Here is a 19,477-nt window from a genome sequence, read left to right as displayed (position 1 = left end):
ATGATTTTTATCAAACTTGTATATTTAAGTTCAGTAATTTCACTTAAATAACAATTAATAGGTCATTCTCATTGCCATTTAAGTGAAATCACTGAACTTAAATATACAAGCTTGATAAAAATGATCATTCTAGTAGAAAATTTCAAATGGCACTTAGAGGCTTTTGCATCTGAACTCTTCACCTGTTGTGACAGTGAATGTAAATGTTAAAATATATTGCTTAATGTTGGAACTGGATAACAAATTATAAATATTAGCTCAAGTAAAAACTGGATGATCTCAAATTGATCTATGTAGATTCTGTTTAATTGACCATTTTCACAGAAAGTCTCCTTTTTTTTTGCAAAGTCATGGAAAATAAACTTTTAACTTAACTTTTTTTTTTAAGTTAATTTATTAAATTTACATTGCATCCATGTTCCAATCCTCTTGTATTGACAGTATAAACATAATTTAATTTAAATAATATTAATGTGGTAAAATAATGGTTTAAAATTAGTTTAAATTTAGAGTGACACAGAATGCAATCAGATATTTCTGTGTGAGTTAAAAACAGAGAGATGTCAAACCAAAAGGTTAGGCTACTCCTGAAAACCTCAATATACGTTGGCTGGTGATGTGTTTTATTGAACAAGATCAAATAAAAGATGCCCTCTAACTGACTGAGCAACATAGAAACATGAGTGTTTATAGCCTGACCTCTAGTGGCACACAAAAAATAAAAATAAAAACACTGGCAAAGTAGGCTATTGAACACAATTGAACATTTTCTTTTGGTTGAAGGATGTGTTACAGGATTATTTTTGGACATTGACATTTAATACTAGATCTTTCTCTTGATTCCTTTCTCACGATTTAATACTTGATTAATACGTTATTAATAATGTCTTCCTTAACAGTGCTAGAGAATGGGATTTATTTACAGTACATATTTTAATAAAACTGCCAACAAAAGATCACAACATATGCTAAATCATACAGATAGGCCCTATATCACATAATGTAGTCTCATAGTACAGAAATTCAATTACTAGGTTCAGTTTAACAAGTTACATTTATATGCAAGACATTTTCACAATATTTTTGTATGATCCAAAGTGATTGTGGCAAATATACTACAGAGGTAGAAGATATCAGAGGAGGTGAAAATGTAACAGTTGAAAATGTAATAGTTGTGTGTCAAAAACACACATCCAGCACACACACACACACAGTTTTGTTATCTTTGTGGGGATTCTCCATAGGCATAATGATTTTTATACTGCACAAACTGTATTCTAAACCTTTACACTAACCTTACCCCTAATCCTAGCCATCACAGAAAACTTTCTGCTATTTTACATTTTCTAAAAAAAAACAAAAACAAACATCATTTAGTAGGTTCATTAATCAATTTCTTTCACTGGCTATAGTCCTCTCAATGTAGGTGATTTCACGTTTTACTACCCTTGTGGGGACATTTGGTCCTCACAATGTAAAGTAAACCTGTGCGCACACACATACATACTGTACACACAGAGAGAGAGAGAGAGAGAGAGAGAGAGAGAGAGAGAGAGAGAGAGAGAGAGAGAGAGAGAGAATTACTCAAGGAATAGGTCAAGTTTTCTCTTGATGTTGTCAAAGGCATCTTTGCCCATATAATCAACGTGACCTTCCTCCCACATGCGCCGGCGCTCCAAGTCTTCCTCCTCTGTCTCAGAAGTGATCTACAACAGGACCATATGATGAATCCATCTTCAGTTACAAAATTACTATCAAAATCATAATGATATGTACTTAGTTCTTCATGGGGAAAAAAATGCTGGTTTATTCTGCAAATTAAAATCTAATAACTGCTCTAATAATCCACCATTAGATGGCAGCATATACACTGATATTTACAAGCACCCATCTCAGAAAACACCCATCTCAAACTTCATTATAATTTTAGCATTATTGAGATACTATTAGTTTTTATTAGAATTTTAAATTAAGTTTTTATTTTTATATTTTCCGTTTCCAATGTATGTAATTTTTATTAGTTAAAAAAAATTCTATAGTATTTATTCCAGTTGTATTTTTAGTAATTCTAGTATATCAAGTTAAGTAAAAAAAATAAAATAAATAAAAATCAAGAAATGTTGTAGCTGAACAAAATTCTTCTTCTTTTTCAGTAAAAAAAAAAAATAGGCTTTGGTTTTAGTTTACTGTAATGCAAAGTATCTTGAAAATAAGTAATTATTATAAAAGTATAAATGAAAAAAGTATAACATCAAAATCAAAGTATTAGCTTAATAATTTAAGCTACATTAGCTTATTTTCATACATACAGCTTTTCCAGTGCCTACGGCAGAATCATCAGCAGTCTCTGGATCTTTGTGTTCAGTCTTTGCAGATGGAGGGCTGACTATAGGGGTCTCTTCAGTCTCCCCACCAGATAAGACATCAAAGAGAATATCCTGAGAAGACAGGATAGAAAAATAAGAAAGTAAATAAATGAATAGGCCTTCTCCTAATACTAGACAAAATACTTGCACATTCACAATGTATGTGATAAATGATTAATGAAATAAATCCAATAAATGAAAACAAAATTGCGTTTTGGAGGTGGGGGGTGGCACATAGATATCGTGGAGAAGATATGGTGGAGAAGAAAAACCTATATAAAACTATAGTTTCTTAACTTTGCCTTGACTGAAGTTGTCTTGAATTGTATTTTTTATTCATAAATAATATTTTGATTTGAAAAAAAATTAAAATAAAATACGGGCCAGCTGAAAGGACACATAAATGTAGCATAAATGCTAAATGTAATGAATTTTATTTTTATGTTATGAATTTTATTTTTATTTTATTTATTTTTTTGAGCATTAGATTCTTGTGAAGTAATGGAATGTTTGTCCTGGATCAAACAAAAAAACTGTTCTGGAGCATAAACAAGAAATGGAATGGATTGACACCAAACTCCCAAAAATTATATTATTTTCTTTTAAATCAAAAGTTCTGGTCCAAGTTCTTTAATCCCTGGGTCTTTGCATTACATTTAAAATATCTTCACAATCATTGTGTTTTTTCTATCTGAACTGATCTGAACTATCTGTACTGATTTTTGTTCTCTTTGTGTTGGGTTGAGTCACTGATGGGTGTGTCACCGGATTTGTCTAAAAACCCAGAGGGCAAAATACTTTTAAAGGAAGTAGAGTTGATTCGGAGAGAGACTCAGAGTGAGAGATGAATCAAGACTGCATTATGTTGTTGTTGGTGTTTTTGTTCAGAATTCTTCAATTCAGTTATTCAAACCTTCATTTCTTTGGAAGGGCCGCTCAAACTATCACTTAGCATTTCCTCAGATTTTTTAGATGAGCTGATTGTCAGTAAGTCCAAAGTCAGAACTTGGAGAGGTGAAGAGAGTCTCATCTCTCTGTGGAGGGCTTCAATGCTGCTCTTTTGGCTTTGTGTTGGAGTTGGATGTGTCTGTGAAGAATCCAACTGCTGCACTGACTGCAAACCAAGAAAAAGATTACAGGTGACTCACAAATGAAATACACTCACCTAAAGGATTATTAGGAACACTATACTAATACTGTGTTTGACCCCCTTTCTCCTTAAGAACTGCCTTAATTCTATGTGGCATTGATTCAACAAGGTGCTGAAAGCATTCTTTAGAAATGTTGGCCCATAATGAACAGGATAGCATCTTTCAGTTAAATTAGATTTGTGGGATGCACATCCAGGGCACGAAGTTCCCATTCCACCCAATCCCAACGATGCTCTATTGGGTTGAGATCTGGTGACTGTGGGGGCCATTTTAGTACAGTGAACTCATTGTCATGTTCAAAAAAAACAATTTAGATGATTAGAGTTTTATGACATGGTGCATTATCCTGCTGGAAGTAGCCATCAGAGGATGGGAACATGGTGGCCATAAAGGGATGGACCCAATTGCCACTAAGGGGCCTAAAGTGTGCCAAGAAAACATGCCCCACACCAGTGCTCGAATTGAGGGGGGGCTGGGGGGATCCGGGACCCCCCATAAGGTATTAGGGACCCCCCATAAGAAGTAAAAAATAGAATTAGGGGGGTCCCTCAGATATTTTTATTTTAGTAAAAAAATAATAATAACAAATCTGATTAAATGCATGCAATGGATACGGTAAATTTCGTGAATTGATTATTTACAATATTTTTTTTTTTAAGTTGGCTAGTTGCCATGTCGCTTTAAAATGTAAACGTCCGCCCCACATCTAAAGAGTGCTGTGCGCATGATATCGTTGACTGACAGGACTTGGATTGACAGGATTGACAGGATTGGCGCCGCTCCGTTAAAGCTAATTTTAACTTTTAAAAAATAGAGAAAGAAACATTTTTCCCGGCGGGGCATACCCCCGGACCCCCCTATCATTGACTGTCCCCACCCAGGTTTCAGGATTGCTCCTACGGCCCTGCACCTACTGGACGTAACTATGTAAAAATCGCATGTGCTGAAATAGTTGAAAAATCCCCACAATATCTAATAAACAAGTTTCATCTATTTAATCAAGTCCGTTGGAACAAACATTGTTACCACAGTGTCAAATAATTCACATTAATCATCCAGTTGTTTTTAGGTTAAAAACAACATTTGTAAATAAATCATTCTGTTGGATTTACACAACTGTTCAAAAGTCTCTTCTGCTCACCAAGCCTGCATTGATTTGATGCAAAATACAGTAAAAACAGTAATTTTATGAAATATTATTACAGTTTAAAATAATAATATAATAAAATATTGTTTATTTCTGTGATCAAAGCTGAAAACCATCGTTTCTCCAGTCTTCATCATGATCCTTTAGATCTGAAATATAAACTTTTGTAGCATTATACACTACCATTTAAAAGCTTGCGGTCAGTAAGAATGTATTTTTAAAAAATGTTGGGAAATAAATAATACTTTTATTCAGTATGGTCGCATTAAATTGATCAAAAGTGACAGTAAAGAAATTTATAGTGTAACAAAAGATTCTATTTCAAATAGAAACTGTTCTTTTGAACTTTCTAATGATAAAAAATCCTGAAAAATAAAATAGATGTTTATTACATAAGTGTTTGTTGATCATCATATAACTATTAGAATGATTTCTGACGAATCATGTGACACTGAAGACTGGAGTAATGATGCTGAAAATTTGTGAAAATTCTGCTGCCCTCTAAATCCAGTATTACTTTAGTAAGTAATTTAAAAGAATAATTATATACGTATATAGCCTATATAATTCTTTATCAAGCGGTTTTAATACATTGTATATATTTATGCATATTGTGTATAAATATATACTATTTATGAAAAAATGAACAAGTGTTCCTAATAATACTTTATATTAGGTGAGTGTATATTTTAACATTAGGTATTAAAGAAAATAATTATGCTAATGGATATTTAAAGGGAAAATCTAATCAAAAATAAAATGTCTGTCCATCCTTTACGCACCCTCATGTCATTCCAAGCCCATATGACTTTTATTCATCAGTGGAACATAAAATAAGATATCTCGAATAATGTTGGTAACCCAACAGTTAACCACTGACCTCCACTGTATGGACCAAAATATACAATAGAAGTCAATGGGAATCGAACGTGCTGGGTTACCAACATTCTTCAAAATATCTTCTTTTATGTTTCACAGAAGCAAGAAAGTCACAGGTTTGCAATGATATAAGGGTGAGTAAATGATGACAGCATTTTATTTTTGGGGGGTGGACTATCCCTTTAAAGTTTCAATGAAAGTAACACTGCTATGTACAATATGAAAAACAAAATATCTGATGTGAGTGTAGTCTTACATAGTCTTCATTCTTGTCATCCTTCTTAACTTGTAGCTGGTTTTGACTGTTGTACTCCGCCCACCATAAATGCATAAATTGTGCAAAGTTCTTGCTGGAATCCCTAAAATATGACTCACTGGCAGCCTGTTGATTATATGAATGATGCCAGGGCTTGATCCCACCCAAGAAGTGGATGATTTTTGCATGGTGGCCATACCTGTACAAAACCAGAACGCTTATTTGTCCTACTTGAGTATGTATTTAATGTGATATATGATAACTTAATAAACATTACACAAATAAATAACACCATGAATTATTTGTATACCTAAATGATAATATATAGAGTGAAAACTAACTTACTGCTGAAATGCAGGCAGAAAAGTGTAGACAGCACTGGCAGTGAGGTTGTACACAAATGGTAAATGCTTCCTGATATCTTTTACTGCCCAGTCACTGAAGAAAGTGTTTAAAACACCCTGGTCTCCTCCTATACATGACAGATTGTGTCATATTAATAACACTAATATATTTATATTTGACAGTATTTTAGTACTGTGAATGAGTGGGAAGGTGGGTGGGTGAGTGAGTGAGTGAGTGAGTGAGTGAGTGAGTGAGTGGAGTGAGTAAGTGAGTGGAGTGAGGTGAGTGAGTGAGTGAGTGAGTTGAGTGAATGAATGAATGAGGTGAGTGAGTTGAGTAAGTGAATGAGTGAGTGAGTGAATGAGTTGAGTAAGAGAGGTGAGTGAAACACAGAGATGCTGACAATGAGAACATCAGTCATCTCTATCACTGAAAACTTAAACAATATAGGAATACTTTAAGAAAGAAAAAAATAACAAAACACAATAAGTCATCTCAGGGAAATTGAAAAATCCTTAGAACTTCTGGAAATATTGGAACACACTAACCAAATTTTACCATCAAGAACTAGCCATCCAAAATGGAGATGTTTGGATAAACCACTTCTCCAACCTCTTCAGTAATATAAACAAAAATCAGGAACAAAATACACTGTATGACAAACTAAGGGTTTTAGAATCAACCATCAAAGACTACCAAAACCCCTTAGACTCAAATTACACTAGCCAAACTAGACAAAAAGCAAACCCTGAAATCGCAAAAAGCCTGTGATGTCGATGGCATCCTAAATGAAATGATTAAATACACAGACCACATATTACAATTATCCATCCTCAAGCTCTTCAATTTCTTCCTGAGTTCAGGTATATTGCCCAAAATCTGGAACAAAGGTCTTATTACAACAATGCATAAAAACAGAGAAAAATTTGACCCTAATAACTACCGTGGTATTGTATAAACAGCAACCAATGCAAACTTTTCTGCAACGTCAGACCATATATACACTCTCTCCATCCATACCTTAATCCATAAGCAAATCAACAAAAACCAAAGTAAAATTTTCCCATGCTCCAAAAAAGCTTTTGAGTCCATTTGGCATGAAGGTCTTTTTCTTCAATTAATCAAGTCCAGCATCGGAGAAAAAACATATGACATCATTAAATCAATGTACACAAACAACAAATTTGCAGTAAAAATTGGTAATAAACACCGAATTCCTCCCTTTAGAGTCGTGTATTGAAACAGAGCTGCAGCTTAAGTCCAACTCTGTTCAACATATAAATAAATGAGCTAGCGAGGGCTCTGGATCAGTCTGCAGCACCTGGTCTTGCTCTACTGGATACTGAAGTCAAATGCCTTCTGTTTGCTGATGATCTGACAAAAGCAGCATCTAGACCTCCTGCACAACTTCTGTCAGTCATTGGCCCTGTCAGTTAACTCCAAAAAGACAAAAATAATGATTTTTCGAAAAAGACCCAGCCACCAAGACTAACATCAGTTTTAAATTTTAAAACACAGACAGACCAGGAAGAGCAGCTGTGCTGTCACTGCACAGAGAATCAATCAAGTGGAAACAGAGCTTCACTTTTTGACATCCTGCACTTATTATACAAACATTAGGGACACTTTCTATCCCCATTTCACAACCCACCAGAAAGACTTCCATCAGAAAACAAATATGGACCTGCTAGGAGAAAGCCCGCCAAGCTTAAACCTGGCTGCCAGGTGAGGTCCTGTCTCAATAAAAGAGCCTCCAGCAGGACAGAGTTACCAACACTCACTATGCTAGAGACACTGTTATAAATATTAGAAGATTAAACATTTATATTTCTATGATTATTTTCATGTAAAATTCGTATTTGTATTTATTTTATTTTTATTCAAGTCAAGTATATTTATATAGTGCTTTTCACAATACAGATTGCATCAAAACAGCTTCACATTATCAATCAAAACAAAATAACACTGTTCGTTTCTTAGTGGAAAAACATCCACGTTTGGTAGAGCTGATCAATGGTATTAATGATTGGTTAATTAATTTGATGATGGCACCAAATTAATTAATTTATTGATGGTGGGGTGGTGATGGCGCAGTGGATAAGACATGCCTTTGGTGTGTGAGACCCGGGTTCGAATCCCCTTCGAGACACCAATGTGTCTCTGAGCAAGACACTTAACCCCTAGTTGTTCCAGAGACGTGCGACCTCTGACGTATATAGCAATTGTAAGTCGCTTTGGATAAAAGCGTAAGCTCAATGAATAAATGTAAATGTAAATTTGAATATCCCCAACTGAGCAAGCCAATGGCATTATGGCAAGCAACCGAAAAACTCCATCAAGTGACCTACTGGTGTCCGAAAACTCCATCAGGTGACCCAATGGAGAAAAAAAAAAAAACTTGGGAGAAGCCAGGCTCAGTTGGGGGCCAGTTCTCCTCTAGCATTTATGAACTAGAGGCCGGATTTACAGTAACTGTAGGGTAAAGATGTATATGAATGTCTCTAAACAGAACGCAGATTGTCCTTTAAATGCGAACCACCAAGCATTTTTGCTTAGGGCACCCAAATGGCTAGCGCCAGCGCTGAGCCTAACATTGAGTTTTAGAAGTCTATAATGTATTATGTGTACGATAGGGAAAAGAGATGTTTGATCGAGCTTTGAACTGACAGAGTGTGTCTGTTTCCCGGACAATGGTAGGAGGACTATTCCACAGTTTTGGTGCTAAATAGGAAAAGGATCTTCCGCCAGCAGTCGATTTCGATATTCTAGGTATTATTAACTGGCCGAAACTTTGAGAGTGCAATAGACGTGAAGGACTATAATGTGTTAAGAGCTCGCTCAAGTACTGCAGAGCTAAACCATTTAGTGCTTTGTAAGTAATCAACAATATTTTAAATTTTATGCAATGTTTAATAGAAAGCCAATGCAGTGTTGACAGAACCGGGCTAATATGGTCATACTTCCTGGTTCTGGTTCATTATTAAATTCATTATTATAAATTCATTATTAATATTATTATTTTGTATTATTATTCATTATTTATTTGTATTGTATATTGTACAGAGAGTGAGTGAGTTGAGAGATTGGAGCCAGTGAGTTGAGTAAAGATGATTGGAGTGAGTGAGTGAGTGAGTGAGTGAGTGAGTTGAGTAAGTGAATGAGTTGGGTGAGTGAGTGAGTTAAAATGAAAATGATTCATTTCAATAATAAAACCAATTATTTTATATGGATGTGGAATGTGGGGATCAGTACTTAATGTAACTGTGGATGAAACTTTAGTTAAAAAAAAAAAAAACAATTGGAAATTGCCAAAAATATTTTAGGGGTTCACAGAAGCCCGCCCAATAGGCTTGTACCAACAGAACATCGATATCCAGAAGAGATGTGTTCAGTTCTGGCATCAACTCCATAAGTCCGATCCGGATTCAGTAAAATATAAAGCCCTCCTCGCCAATGAAACCTCAGTGGAATATTATCCTCTAAACACACTCACACATCTCCCGATTGACTTCAGCTACAACCCCAAAACTATTAAAGAAATCGACAAAAATCTAAAAGACAATCATGATGAATCACTAGAAGCTCATTTTGACTTCTAAAATAAACTCCAATATAACTTGACCCTAAATAGAATCACTAAATTCGCCAATTATCTATCAATTCAACAATTTAAAGAAAGACACATCCTCACCAAATACAGATTAAGTGACAAAGATCTAGAAATTGAGAGAGGAAGACATAGACAATGAAGAGAGAGAGAGAGAGAGAGAGAGAGAGAGAGAGAGAGAGAGAGAGAGAGAGAGAGAGAGAGAGAGAGAGCAGAGTCTCAGTTAGACACTGTGATCTACAGCAAATAGATAATAACATGTGATCAATAGCAAATAGATGATAAGAAACACTTTCTACTCCACTGTACGAAATATATCAATGTGAGATTAGCTTTTCTGCCCAGGTTTGAAACATTAATTCCATCCTTCATTGAACTGAGTGATGCTCAGAAATGCTGAGAAATGCCCTTCATACTTCATACTTTACGGAGAAAATGATGGCACAGCTGCATAGCTCCAATATCTTAGCCAGAGACGGTTAACTCTCTAGAGAGATCCGCTTTATCTATTCATTTATTAAGATGGATTGAATTTATTTATTTACTATGCTATATGACATGATACATGTTTTGTTTGTTTGTTTTAATATGTTAATGGTTTGGCATTATTTTGATACACAGTCGTGCTCATTTGAAATTTAAATTGAGTGGAGTGAGTGAGTGAGGGAATGGGTTGAGTGAGAGAGGTAAGTGAGTGAGTGAGTTAATTGACTTGATGAGTGAATTGAGCAAGTGAGAGAATGAGTTGAGTGAGTGAGTGAATGAGTTAAAGGAGAACTCCGGCGAACAATGAACCTTTGGTCTAATAAAACATCGGTACATAGTCAACCGTTCTCTGAGATTTGTTTTCATGATAATCGATTGTAAAGAGTTTTATCTCTAAAAACTGTTTAGCGTATAATGCTAGTACTGGGGGCATTGACTAAGTAAAAGAAATCGCTAGTTTATACCACTAATAAGGCTCAAAATAGCCCCACACTCACACAGTAATATAATGAGGCTCCATACATGCAAAACGAAGCATTGAGAACTTTGTAAGTGTACAGACCGTTTAATAAGAAGATACTTTATGAAGACAGTTCACTTCGCGTATACAGACAGCAGCCATCGATAAGTCGATCCCCGAACGACGTGCTGAGTGATCTGAGCTGTATGAAGTTCAGCGAACTTCTGAACTGTATGAACCGCTTTCGGGGATCGACTTATCGAGACTATTTTTTAAGATGGCTGCTGCCTGTATACACGAAGTGAACTGTCTTCATAAAGTATCTTCTTATTAAACGGTCTGTACACTTACAAAGTTCCCAATGCTTCGTTTTGCATGTATGGAGCCTCCGTATGTTTCTGTGTTAGTGTGGGGCTATTTTGAGCCTTGTTAGTGGTATAAACTAGCGATTTCTTTTACTTAGTCAATGCCCCCAGTACTAGCATTATACGCTAAACAGTTTTTAGAGATAAATCTCTTTACATTCGATTATCAAGAAAACAAATCTCAGAGAACGATTGACTAGGCACCGATGTTTTATTAGACCAAAGGTTCATTGTTCGCCGGAGTTCTCCTTTAAGTAAGTGAGGTGAATGAGTGAGTTGAGTGATTGGAGGGAGTGATTGGAGTAAGTGAGTTGAGTTGATTTGAGTGAGTGAGTGAAGTGATTGAGTGAGTGAGTGAGTGAGTTGAGTAAGTGAGTTGAGTTGATTGGGGTGAGTTAATTGAGTGAGTTAGTGAGTTGAGTGAGTGAATGAGTTGAGTGCGTGAGTGAGTTTAGTGCATTAGAGAGTTGAGTGCGTGAATGAGTTGAGTAAGTGAGATGAATGAGTAAGTAGGGTTTGGTGATAAAACGGTCTCGTTATTTATCGATGGTACACTATTGTCGGTAACGATATAAAAAACTTTCAATACATCACTCGCTATTTTCAAATGTGTGCGTGTCGCTGGCGCGACCACCACAACATTTTCAACAACATTGGAACCTTTCCCAACATCAAATGGCAAACCCCACCTCAGATGCTTCTGACTCCATAGGAGGAGATGGTGGACAAGTCGCGACATACGCCAGGAACCTAGACCACCTTGATGGTTGATGTACGCCACGGTCGCAGTGCTGTCTGTACGGACCAGTACATGCCTGTACAGAAGCAGCCCCTTGAGGTGGCACAAGGCCAAGCGTACTGCTTGCAACTCTAGGCAATTGATGTGCAAATGCAGTTGAGGCCCCGTCCACAGACCTGAGACTGCATGCCCGTTGTACGTGGCCCCCCATCCATTGGCAGAGGCATCTGTGAAAACGACAGCAAGGCTGGATACCTGGACTAAGGGAACTCCGGCCTGTAGAAAGGCAGGGTCAGACAAAGGACTGAAGGTTTGGCGACAGTGCAGTGTAATGTTGACCCGGAACATGCTGCTCTGCCACACCCATCTCGGGACTGGATCGTGAAGCCAGCGCTGAAGCGGTCTCATATGCAGCAGGCCGAGCGGCATTACAGCGGCTTCGGCTTCCATTTGCCCCAGGAGCTAGAGGTCCTCACGGGTCCAAAAATTCATGCCCGAACCGAAAGAGACCCTTAATGTGCTACACCGAACCGACCTGGACCCGTCTATTATTTAAAAACTGGACCCGAACCCGGCAGGAAGACACAAACCCGACTGGACCCGATTGTCACATATTATTTCACACGAGTTGCGAAAAATAAAACTTTTTGTCTTACCTAATTTTAGTAGTCGTCGTCTCACTTCCTTGTAACGTTACCTGACTGACTGTGATGCATTACAATCCACTGACAAGAAAGTTCTATCCATGTTATTTCTCTCGTTATTCCAAGCTTAATCCACTCATTATTTCAGCTTTAAAAGTCCACTTGATGTCACGGTAATGGACGACAAATGCAACCTTGCACATGCATTCTGACTCGGGTTAACTCGCATAATAACTTTAACTGTTTGTCCTTTTGAACTGTAATAACGATTGCTTGTTGCTTGTTCAGCTTGATCATATCTGTGCTCTCTGTTCTTCATTGAGTCTGAATCTGACCACCAAAACTTTAAGATTAAACAAGACGGTTCATTTATAGGCTATTATTATGAAAATGGGAGAAAATGTAAAGCGCGTTTGGCGGTAGCTCTGGTTGCCATAGAAACATGACACACGCTTGAGATTGCACTTGCACTCCGATCGCACGGGTATTACACACAATGTTAAACAGACCCGGGACCCGAAGTAATAGATTCGGACCCGACCCGGCTGATCGTTTAAAATATGTCGGGTCTCAGGTGCACTGTGAAGACCTCTACCAGGAGCCTCTGAAACCGTTTCAGTGGGGCCGCTGTCCTGCCTCGAAAAGACCTGAAGCAGTTGAGCACTGACTGGAAGCGCTCCCCGTGAGGCGCACAGTCTGACTGACCGAGTCCAACTCCATACCAAGATAAGAGATCCTCTGCGTGGGGCAGAGTTTGTTCTTGTCCTAGCTGACCTGAAAACCCAAATGGCTGAGGTGCTGAAGCACCAAGTCCATGTGTTCGCACAACAGATCTCACAAACGAGCTATTTTCAGCCAGTCGTCAAGATAGTTGAGAATGCGAACGCCATGTTCTCTCATGGGAACGATGGCTGCCTCCACGACCTTCGTGAAGACGCGGGGCAACAGGGCCAAGCCGAAAGTTAGGACCTTGCACTGATATTCCCGACCCTCGAACCCAAACTGAGGAAACGGTCCTGATTCAAAACTGGCAGGTCCAGGATCGGCCGTAACTCACCACTCTTCTTGGGTACAATGAAGTAAGTACTAAAACCCAGACCTCAACTCGGCTGGAGGGACTGGCTCGATCGCGTCCTTCGCCAGCAGGGTGACAATCTCTTTCCTCAAGACAGGGGCATCGACACTCCGTACTTGGGTGAAGCGGACACTCCTGTACTTGGGGGGCCGGCGGGCAAACTGAATTGCATAGCGGAGCCGGACGGTAAGGATGAGCCAGCGGGACGGCCTCGGAAGAGCTAGCCAGACTTCGACAGCCCGTACTAACGAGCCAACCCGGACACCGGTATACGTGAGGGGCAGTAAGGTGAAAGGCAGGGGGAGCAAGGTGAAAGGTAGGGACTGGACTCCGGAGGCATTGCTGCGGCCAAGAGAGGGGTCTGGGTGTGTGAGGCAACACCTACCTGTTTCCACCAGGGGGCAAGCAGCAGGGAAGGTCCATCTTTCTCTGAGGCGTATTGGCTACTGGCTGTCCCGAGGCGACTGTGTTCGCTTCACTTTAACCCAGTCCGGCGCCTCATAAACACACACACACACCAGAGAAAAAACTTAGAGAGAGCCTACTCGGATGGAAACCGCTTCAGTGAGCTCAATTAGCCTATAGTAACGCCGCATTTTATTGTCAATAACAGTAACAGTGTTGTAACAGGGGAAACAGTAATTTGTTTGATTACTCGTTACTGAGAAAGATAACACAGTGTATTTATAATGCCATTATTCCCATCACTGTACATTGCACTGCGCCCCCAGAGTAGCCCGGAAAGTGTGGCTGTCAAGTCTGAATCTGATTCAGCATGAGTACACACACCATTACAGTGGGAACTCAGCATCATCATTTCCAGAGTGTATCAGAGAGTGCATTTCCAGCGATCGACATCTGATCCTCCCCAGGAGCCCCGAATGAAATAGCTGGTCCCTCATGAGAAGGACCAGAAATTTCACCCAAAAGCTGCCAAGCATACAAAACAGTGAATGTGGCCATAACCTAAGTGCCCAACCCCCCCGTGAGAAAGGCAATACATACAACGTGCCGATGTGGTCATGCTCTCATAAGAGAGCATTAAACCACCCACTAACACAGTCTCAGCATGTTTGCAATTGTGCAAGAGGAGTGAGGGGTTCGAGGAGGTGGTCTTGTCGGAGAACGCTCACTGTAATCCTCAGATCACCAATGCTATTAACCAAAGTAGCCCTTTTCCGGGGGCCACCATGAGATGAACTAGATTGGGGAATAGGCAAAGGGACTCCACCTCATTTGAGGCATTTGAGTCTCGACTGCGCATCTAGAGTGCTGAATGACGCGCGCTGGGTTGCCGTGACAAGCCGGATGGCACACGGCACGCTGAGCGACTCAAGCCTTTATGAGGAAGGGGAGACGAACAACGTGCCAACGTGGTCATGCTCTCATGAAAGAACATAAATCACCCTTGAACGCAGTCTCAACATGCTTAAGCCCAGGCACGTGAAACAGTGATCGTGGCCGTCAAATGAGGACAGGAAACGGCCCCATTCGAGGAGGTGGTCTCGTCGGAGAACGCTCGTACGAGGGAGGTCTTACTAATTTGTATGAATTTGCCACCGTTTAATCGTTGTATGAATTCGTACAAATTGGTTGTGAGATACTGTTGGTATGTGATGCTCCTGTTGTTGCTTTTAAAGATTCAAAATACAAATGTGACAAAACAGTATTTGAGACTAATTAAAGTTCCAACGCGCATCGGGCACATCCGGTTTTGACTTAACTTAAAAGATCTTAATGTAGTAAACACTAACTGAGTGACTCACCATCAAAGCTGCCGTGTTGTGCGGCGTGTTCCAGTATTTGGGTATGGGTATTCAGTGAGGGCCTGAACACAAATACCCCAGAGTTGAAGCAATCCGGCCAGGCTGGATCAGGTGCAGCAGACAATTCTTCATATTCAAACAGCTCATCAACATTACACAGTACCTGCGGCACAGAATAATATAACAGCCTAGTTGTGGGGATAATATAATTCATATATTATCCTCAAAGTATGTACCTGCACTATAGCATATGCAGACCAGCACTTTGTTTATTTTTGCATATTTTGCACAATAATATTTAGTTTTGTATTCTGTTTTTCTAAAGCTTTGAACGCCTTGGTGTACTTTAATGGCCAAATTTACTTTCATTTATCAGAACAGAACCAATTACTCACAAGTGTGTCTGCATCCAAGAACACACACTTGCTGAACTGTGTAAGGGTCCAGCATTGGAGTTTGGTGAAGGTGACCCCTAGTTCAGGACGTCCCAGCCAGGTGAGATGTGCCTTGTCTCTACTGTCCAACACATCTACCACAACAACTTCATCAAACACGTCCTCCAGGGCCAATCTAGAAAAATGCATAAAAATCAATGAGGCAAAAAGAAAAAGGACAATTCAAGATAGATGAGAAGAAACCCAAAGAAAGAGTAATGTTGCACTGGCATTGAAACCTATTACAGACTTTAATAGTACCATGCATGGGAAAGAATTACCTTTTTGAAAGTCAAATACTATTATAAAGCTAAATGTACAGAAGGAGCGTATCACTCTTCATAGCCCTTACTTCTGAAATTTGTAATGAAAGGATTGATATTAATTCAGAATTAATTGTGGAGGACTCACTCACCTTCCTACCCTAGAAACATTGGGGGAAACCATGACCACTAACTTCCTTGATGTTCCATGTCTGCGCAAACTTTTGCCTACCACTATACATCCCATGCAATAGGCATCTGTAGTGGCCAGGGTCACAAAGGCCTGAGCCTCTGAGAGAAAGAGACACACAAAATACCAGACAGAAATAGTAAACAGGACAATAGTGCAATAAATGTGCTTTGGACCAATACCAATAAAAAATTGGAAAGCACATTTTTACAAAGTAAATTTTCAGTAAGTTTTACAAGAAAATACGATTTCAGTCTTTATAGTTCAAAATTTCCTTAATTCATTTCTTTGTGAAATGTATGCTTTTTGAGTGAAAAGTATCACCCAGTTTGTTTCACTGTTCTTATGGGTTAAAACACCACCCCCGCAGAAGAAGATCAACACCTACTTCAACCAATAGTATCCAGCTGCAGACCCGCAGCACACCAGTTTCAAAACCCCAATGCCAGAACCCCAGCGCCAGAACCGGAAGTGAGGGAGGGGCGGAATTATTATTATTGCATTATAATTATTTTAGCATGAATGTAAGGACAAAACGGGCCTGAGAGTGAGTTCCTCATTTGATACATTGTAAATTACATTTATACAAGATTGTTGTGATAAAACAGGCCTAGCTTGGGTTGAATTGGTCATTTTGCATAGAATTTTAACAAAACAATGCCAAATTTTCTCTCTTTTTTAGATTTTGACATTATTATTTTACACAAAAAATGCATGCTGCACATGTTTTTGTGAAATAAAGTATATTTTATAAAAAAAAAATACCCATGCGTTTTTTATTATTAAACATTCAAAATCATCTTACAAATACATATCTTCAATATCAAAACAATTTAAGATTTTTGTAAACACAATAAATAAATAAATAGAACATAAAATATCACAGAGGTCTAATGAGTTATCAAATTGTGTATAATTTTGAAAACCTCCAATGCTTGTCTTGATTTATATCTTTCAAAGCTTTATTATACAAAGTTAACTCCTTCATAAAAAACAAAAAAAACAAAGATCTTACCTTCCTAAATCTACACGTTACATACGTGCTGATTAATAAACTGCTTAGCTAAAATTATTCAACTGTTATACATTAAAATGCCCATAAGTTTTAGTATTATTTTTTTCACCATCATGTCATGATCAGGAAGTAACATACAATGAAACGAATAACTGAAACTATATTATATTACACAAAATCAATGTTTTAAAATGCTTATTGTACTATAATGTATCATAACATAGAGACTAGAACGTTTCTTGTTCAATAAAAGCTGTTTCATGTGTAAAATACCCTCCAAATTATGTTAGGTGGCGTTATTTGGTTTCAAACCTAAGCTCCGCCCCACACTTACGTTCCTGGCGCTGGTGTTGGTTAGAACGTAACTCCGCCCCTTACTTCCGGTTCTGGCGTTGAGGTTCTGAACTGGTGTGCTGCGGGTCTACAGCTAACATGCCTACCTCGTGAAGACAAACCGGATCGTTCTACCGAGCAATACAGAATATTGTGCAGTGCCTGGTTGTGGAAGAAGACAGTCGCTGCATTTAGCTTCCTCTGGATTCCAATAGGACTTCATGGATAAACTTTATTTTTAATGATGTTCCAGCTGATGAGGGTAAAACATCGTCGTCTCTTCGCTTCATTTCACTGAGGATTGTTTTGTAAACAAGACTGGATTTCCAGACGATTAAAGTAAAGAACGTGCTGTGCCGTCTATATTGGATCTGACAGGAATTGTGCTACAAACGGACTCTGGGTCGAACATGTATGGGCGAATCCGGTTGCCATTTGACAACATTGGACGTTTTCCCCCACGTACCGACAGGTGAGTTAAACTCATTATAATATGCAAAACTGTTATCCACTCACAGCAGTGGGCGTTTATTTCCAATTCTTCAGTGCGACACGTCCATAAAAACCGACCGTTTTTCAGGAAGGCTCACAACTTGGGTACAAATTAAATAGCCCATTGCTTATTAATTTTGATGTTTTTGAATGCAAAAACCAAGCGAACCGAACGTCATAAGTTGACCTCAGACAACAATATAATACAATTTTAAAAGCCAGTTCATGAACTTCGGACGTGCCAGAATGATATTAATTTTGGAGCCTTAATAATGGACCAGATATTGGTTGATAAAAAGCAGCCAACAAGTACGAATACATGAATAGTATAATAGTAATTAAAAAAGAAGAAATATGTGTCTAAGTCGAACTTTTGACTGGCATTAATAACGTTGGGTTTCAAAAAACAAACATGGTTTCGAGTTCTCTCAATGACTTTCATTCAGCCGCCATTGTCAACTAGTTACTAATATAGCCTACACAAGATATCATCTCAATTGTTTTCCAAGGTCCTTCTAACTCCCTGGCAGGCAAAAGGAGCAGATGGCAAAATGACACAACTGGATGGCATGGACATGGTCACTGACTGAACTTGAAATGAACAGGCTTGATATGCAAATAGAGTGCTTATTGACAGCACTTTGAATAAACAATTTATCTCAACTCCTATTATATCCAAGTTCGTTGGATTATGTAAAATCCCAGTTATTAATTGTCAGCTCAAATACACGTTACTCGTTCTAGAGACATTTGGACGTAGGCTAAACATATTAGAGGGGTCAGCTTACCCGTCATTTCTCTCAGTCTGATTTTTATTTCGCTCTTCGGAGTAACGAGGGGAAATATTATGGAACAAGTGCTATAAAGTAAATTGCAGTGTTTAAAACAAATGATGAAAACGAAAAAGTAAGTCTTTCTTCAAACAGCATGCAGCATTGCCTTCAGTCAACCTTCACTGACAAGTGGAAAAAAAAAAAGTTTGATATAACGGTATTGCGACACCGGTCATTCCACCCCCGCTACTATTGGACATAGGGCTACAATGAGAATGGCTATTATATAATGACATCTACCATTAGCATATCTATTTGGTTCATTAACGTAGGCTATTGAAGGAAATGAAAGACAACAATCGGCGCCAAATTAAAGATCAAAATATTCTGTTAATGTAGGCAAGGCTAAGCAAAATCAAAATACAGAACAATGTTCTAAATCCAGGAACCATGGCTTTATTTTGGGAAGAACAACCAAATGTATATTCAAAGAAAAATAGCACAAAAAAAAAACAAACAAAAAACTGGCTCGCAGGCAATAAATCATCAAGGCTCTTTCAGTTATTTCAATTAAACACATTAAATGCAAGTTGACTTGTGCGTATAAAATGGCCAGTCTAAAAGTGCAGAACATCTTGCTTTAGCCGTATTTACAATGGCTAAAACGGTTAATAATAATAATAATAATAAA

General features: G+C 38.3%; 1 protein-coding gene across 1 annotated transcript; it reads right to left on the bottom strand.

The window, feature by feature from the left end:
- Positions 1-602: 602 nt before the first annotated feature.
- gyg2 (glycogenin 2) lies at positions 603-19,403 on the bottom strand. The gene is made up of 9 exons (XM_039649509.2): positions 18,802-19,403; positions 16,136-16,274; positions 15,682-15,856; positions 15,287-15,449; positions 6,145-6,271; positions 5,800-5,998; positions 3,280-3,480; positions 2,310-2,438; positions 603-1,706 (listed from the first exon to the last, which is right to left on the bottom strand). Exons 1-9 carry the CDS (start codon positions 18,806-18,808, stop codon positions 1,581-1,583), a joined length of 1,266 nt encoding a protein of 421 aa, XP_039505443.2. The 5' UTR covers positions 18,809-19,403; the 3' UTR covers positions 603-1,580.
- Between the last annotated feature and the right edge of the window lie 74 nt (positions 19,404-19,477).

This window comes from Pimephales promelas, chromosome 6 (assembly GCF_988280905.1).
Source record: "Pimephales promelas chromosome 6, fPimPro1.hap1.1, whole genome shotgun sequence".
In the NCBI taxonomy this organism is placed as follows: domain Eukaryota; kingdom Metazoa; phylum Chordata; class Actinopteri; order Cypriniformes; family Leuciscidae; genus Pimephales; species Pimephales promelas.
Note: the sequence above shows the minus strand (reverse complement) of the source record. Positions and strands in the feature narration are given on the sequence as shown.

Excerpts from the sequence above, each read along its gene's own strand:
- gyg2 (XM_039649509.2), bottom strand. Across the intron at positions 15,857-16,135 it reads AATGTTTCTAGGGTAGGAAG|ATTGGCCCTGGAGGACGTGT; the intron begins GTGAGTGAGTCC and ends GCATTTTTCTAG. Across the intron at positions 1,707-2,309 it reads CCGTAGGCACTGGAAAAGCT|ATCACTTCTGAGACAGAGGA; the intron begins GTATGTATGAAA and ends GTCCTGTTGTAG.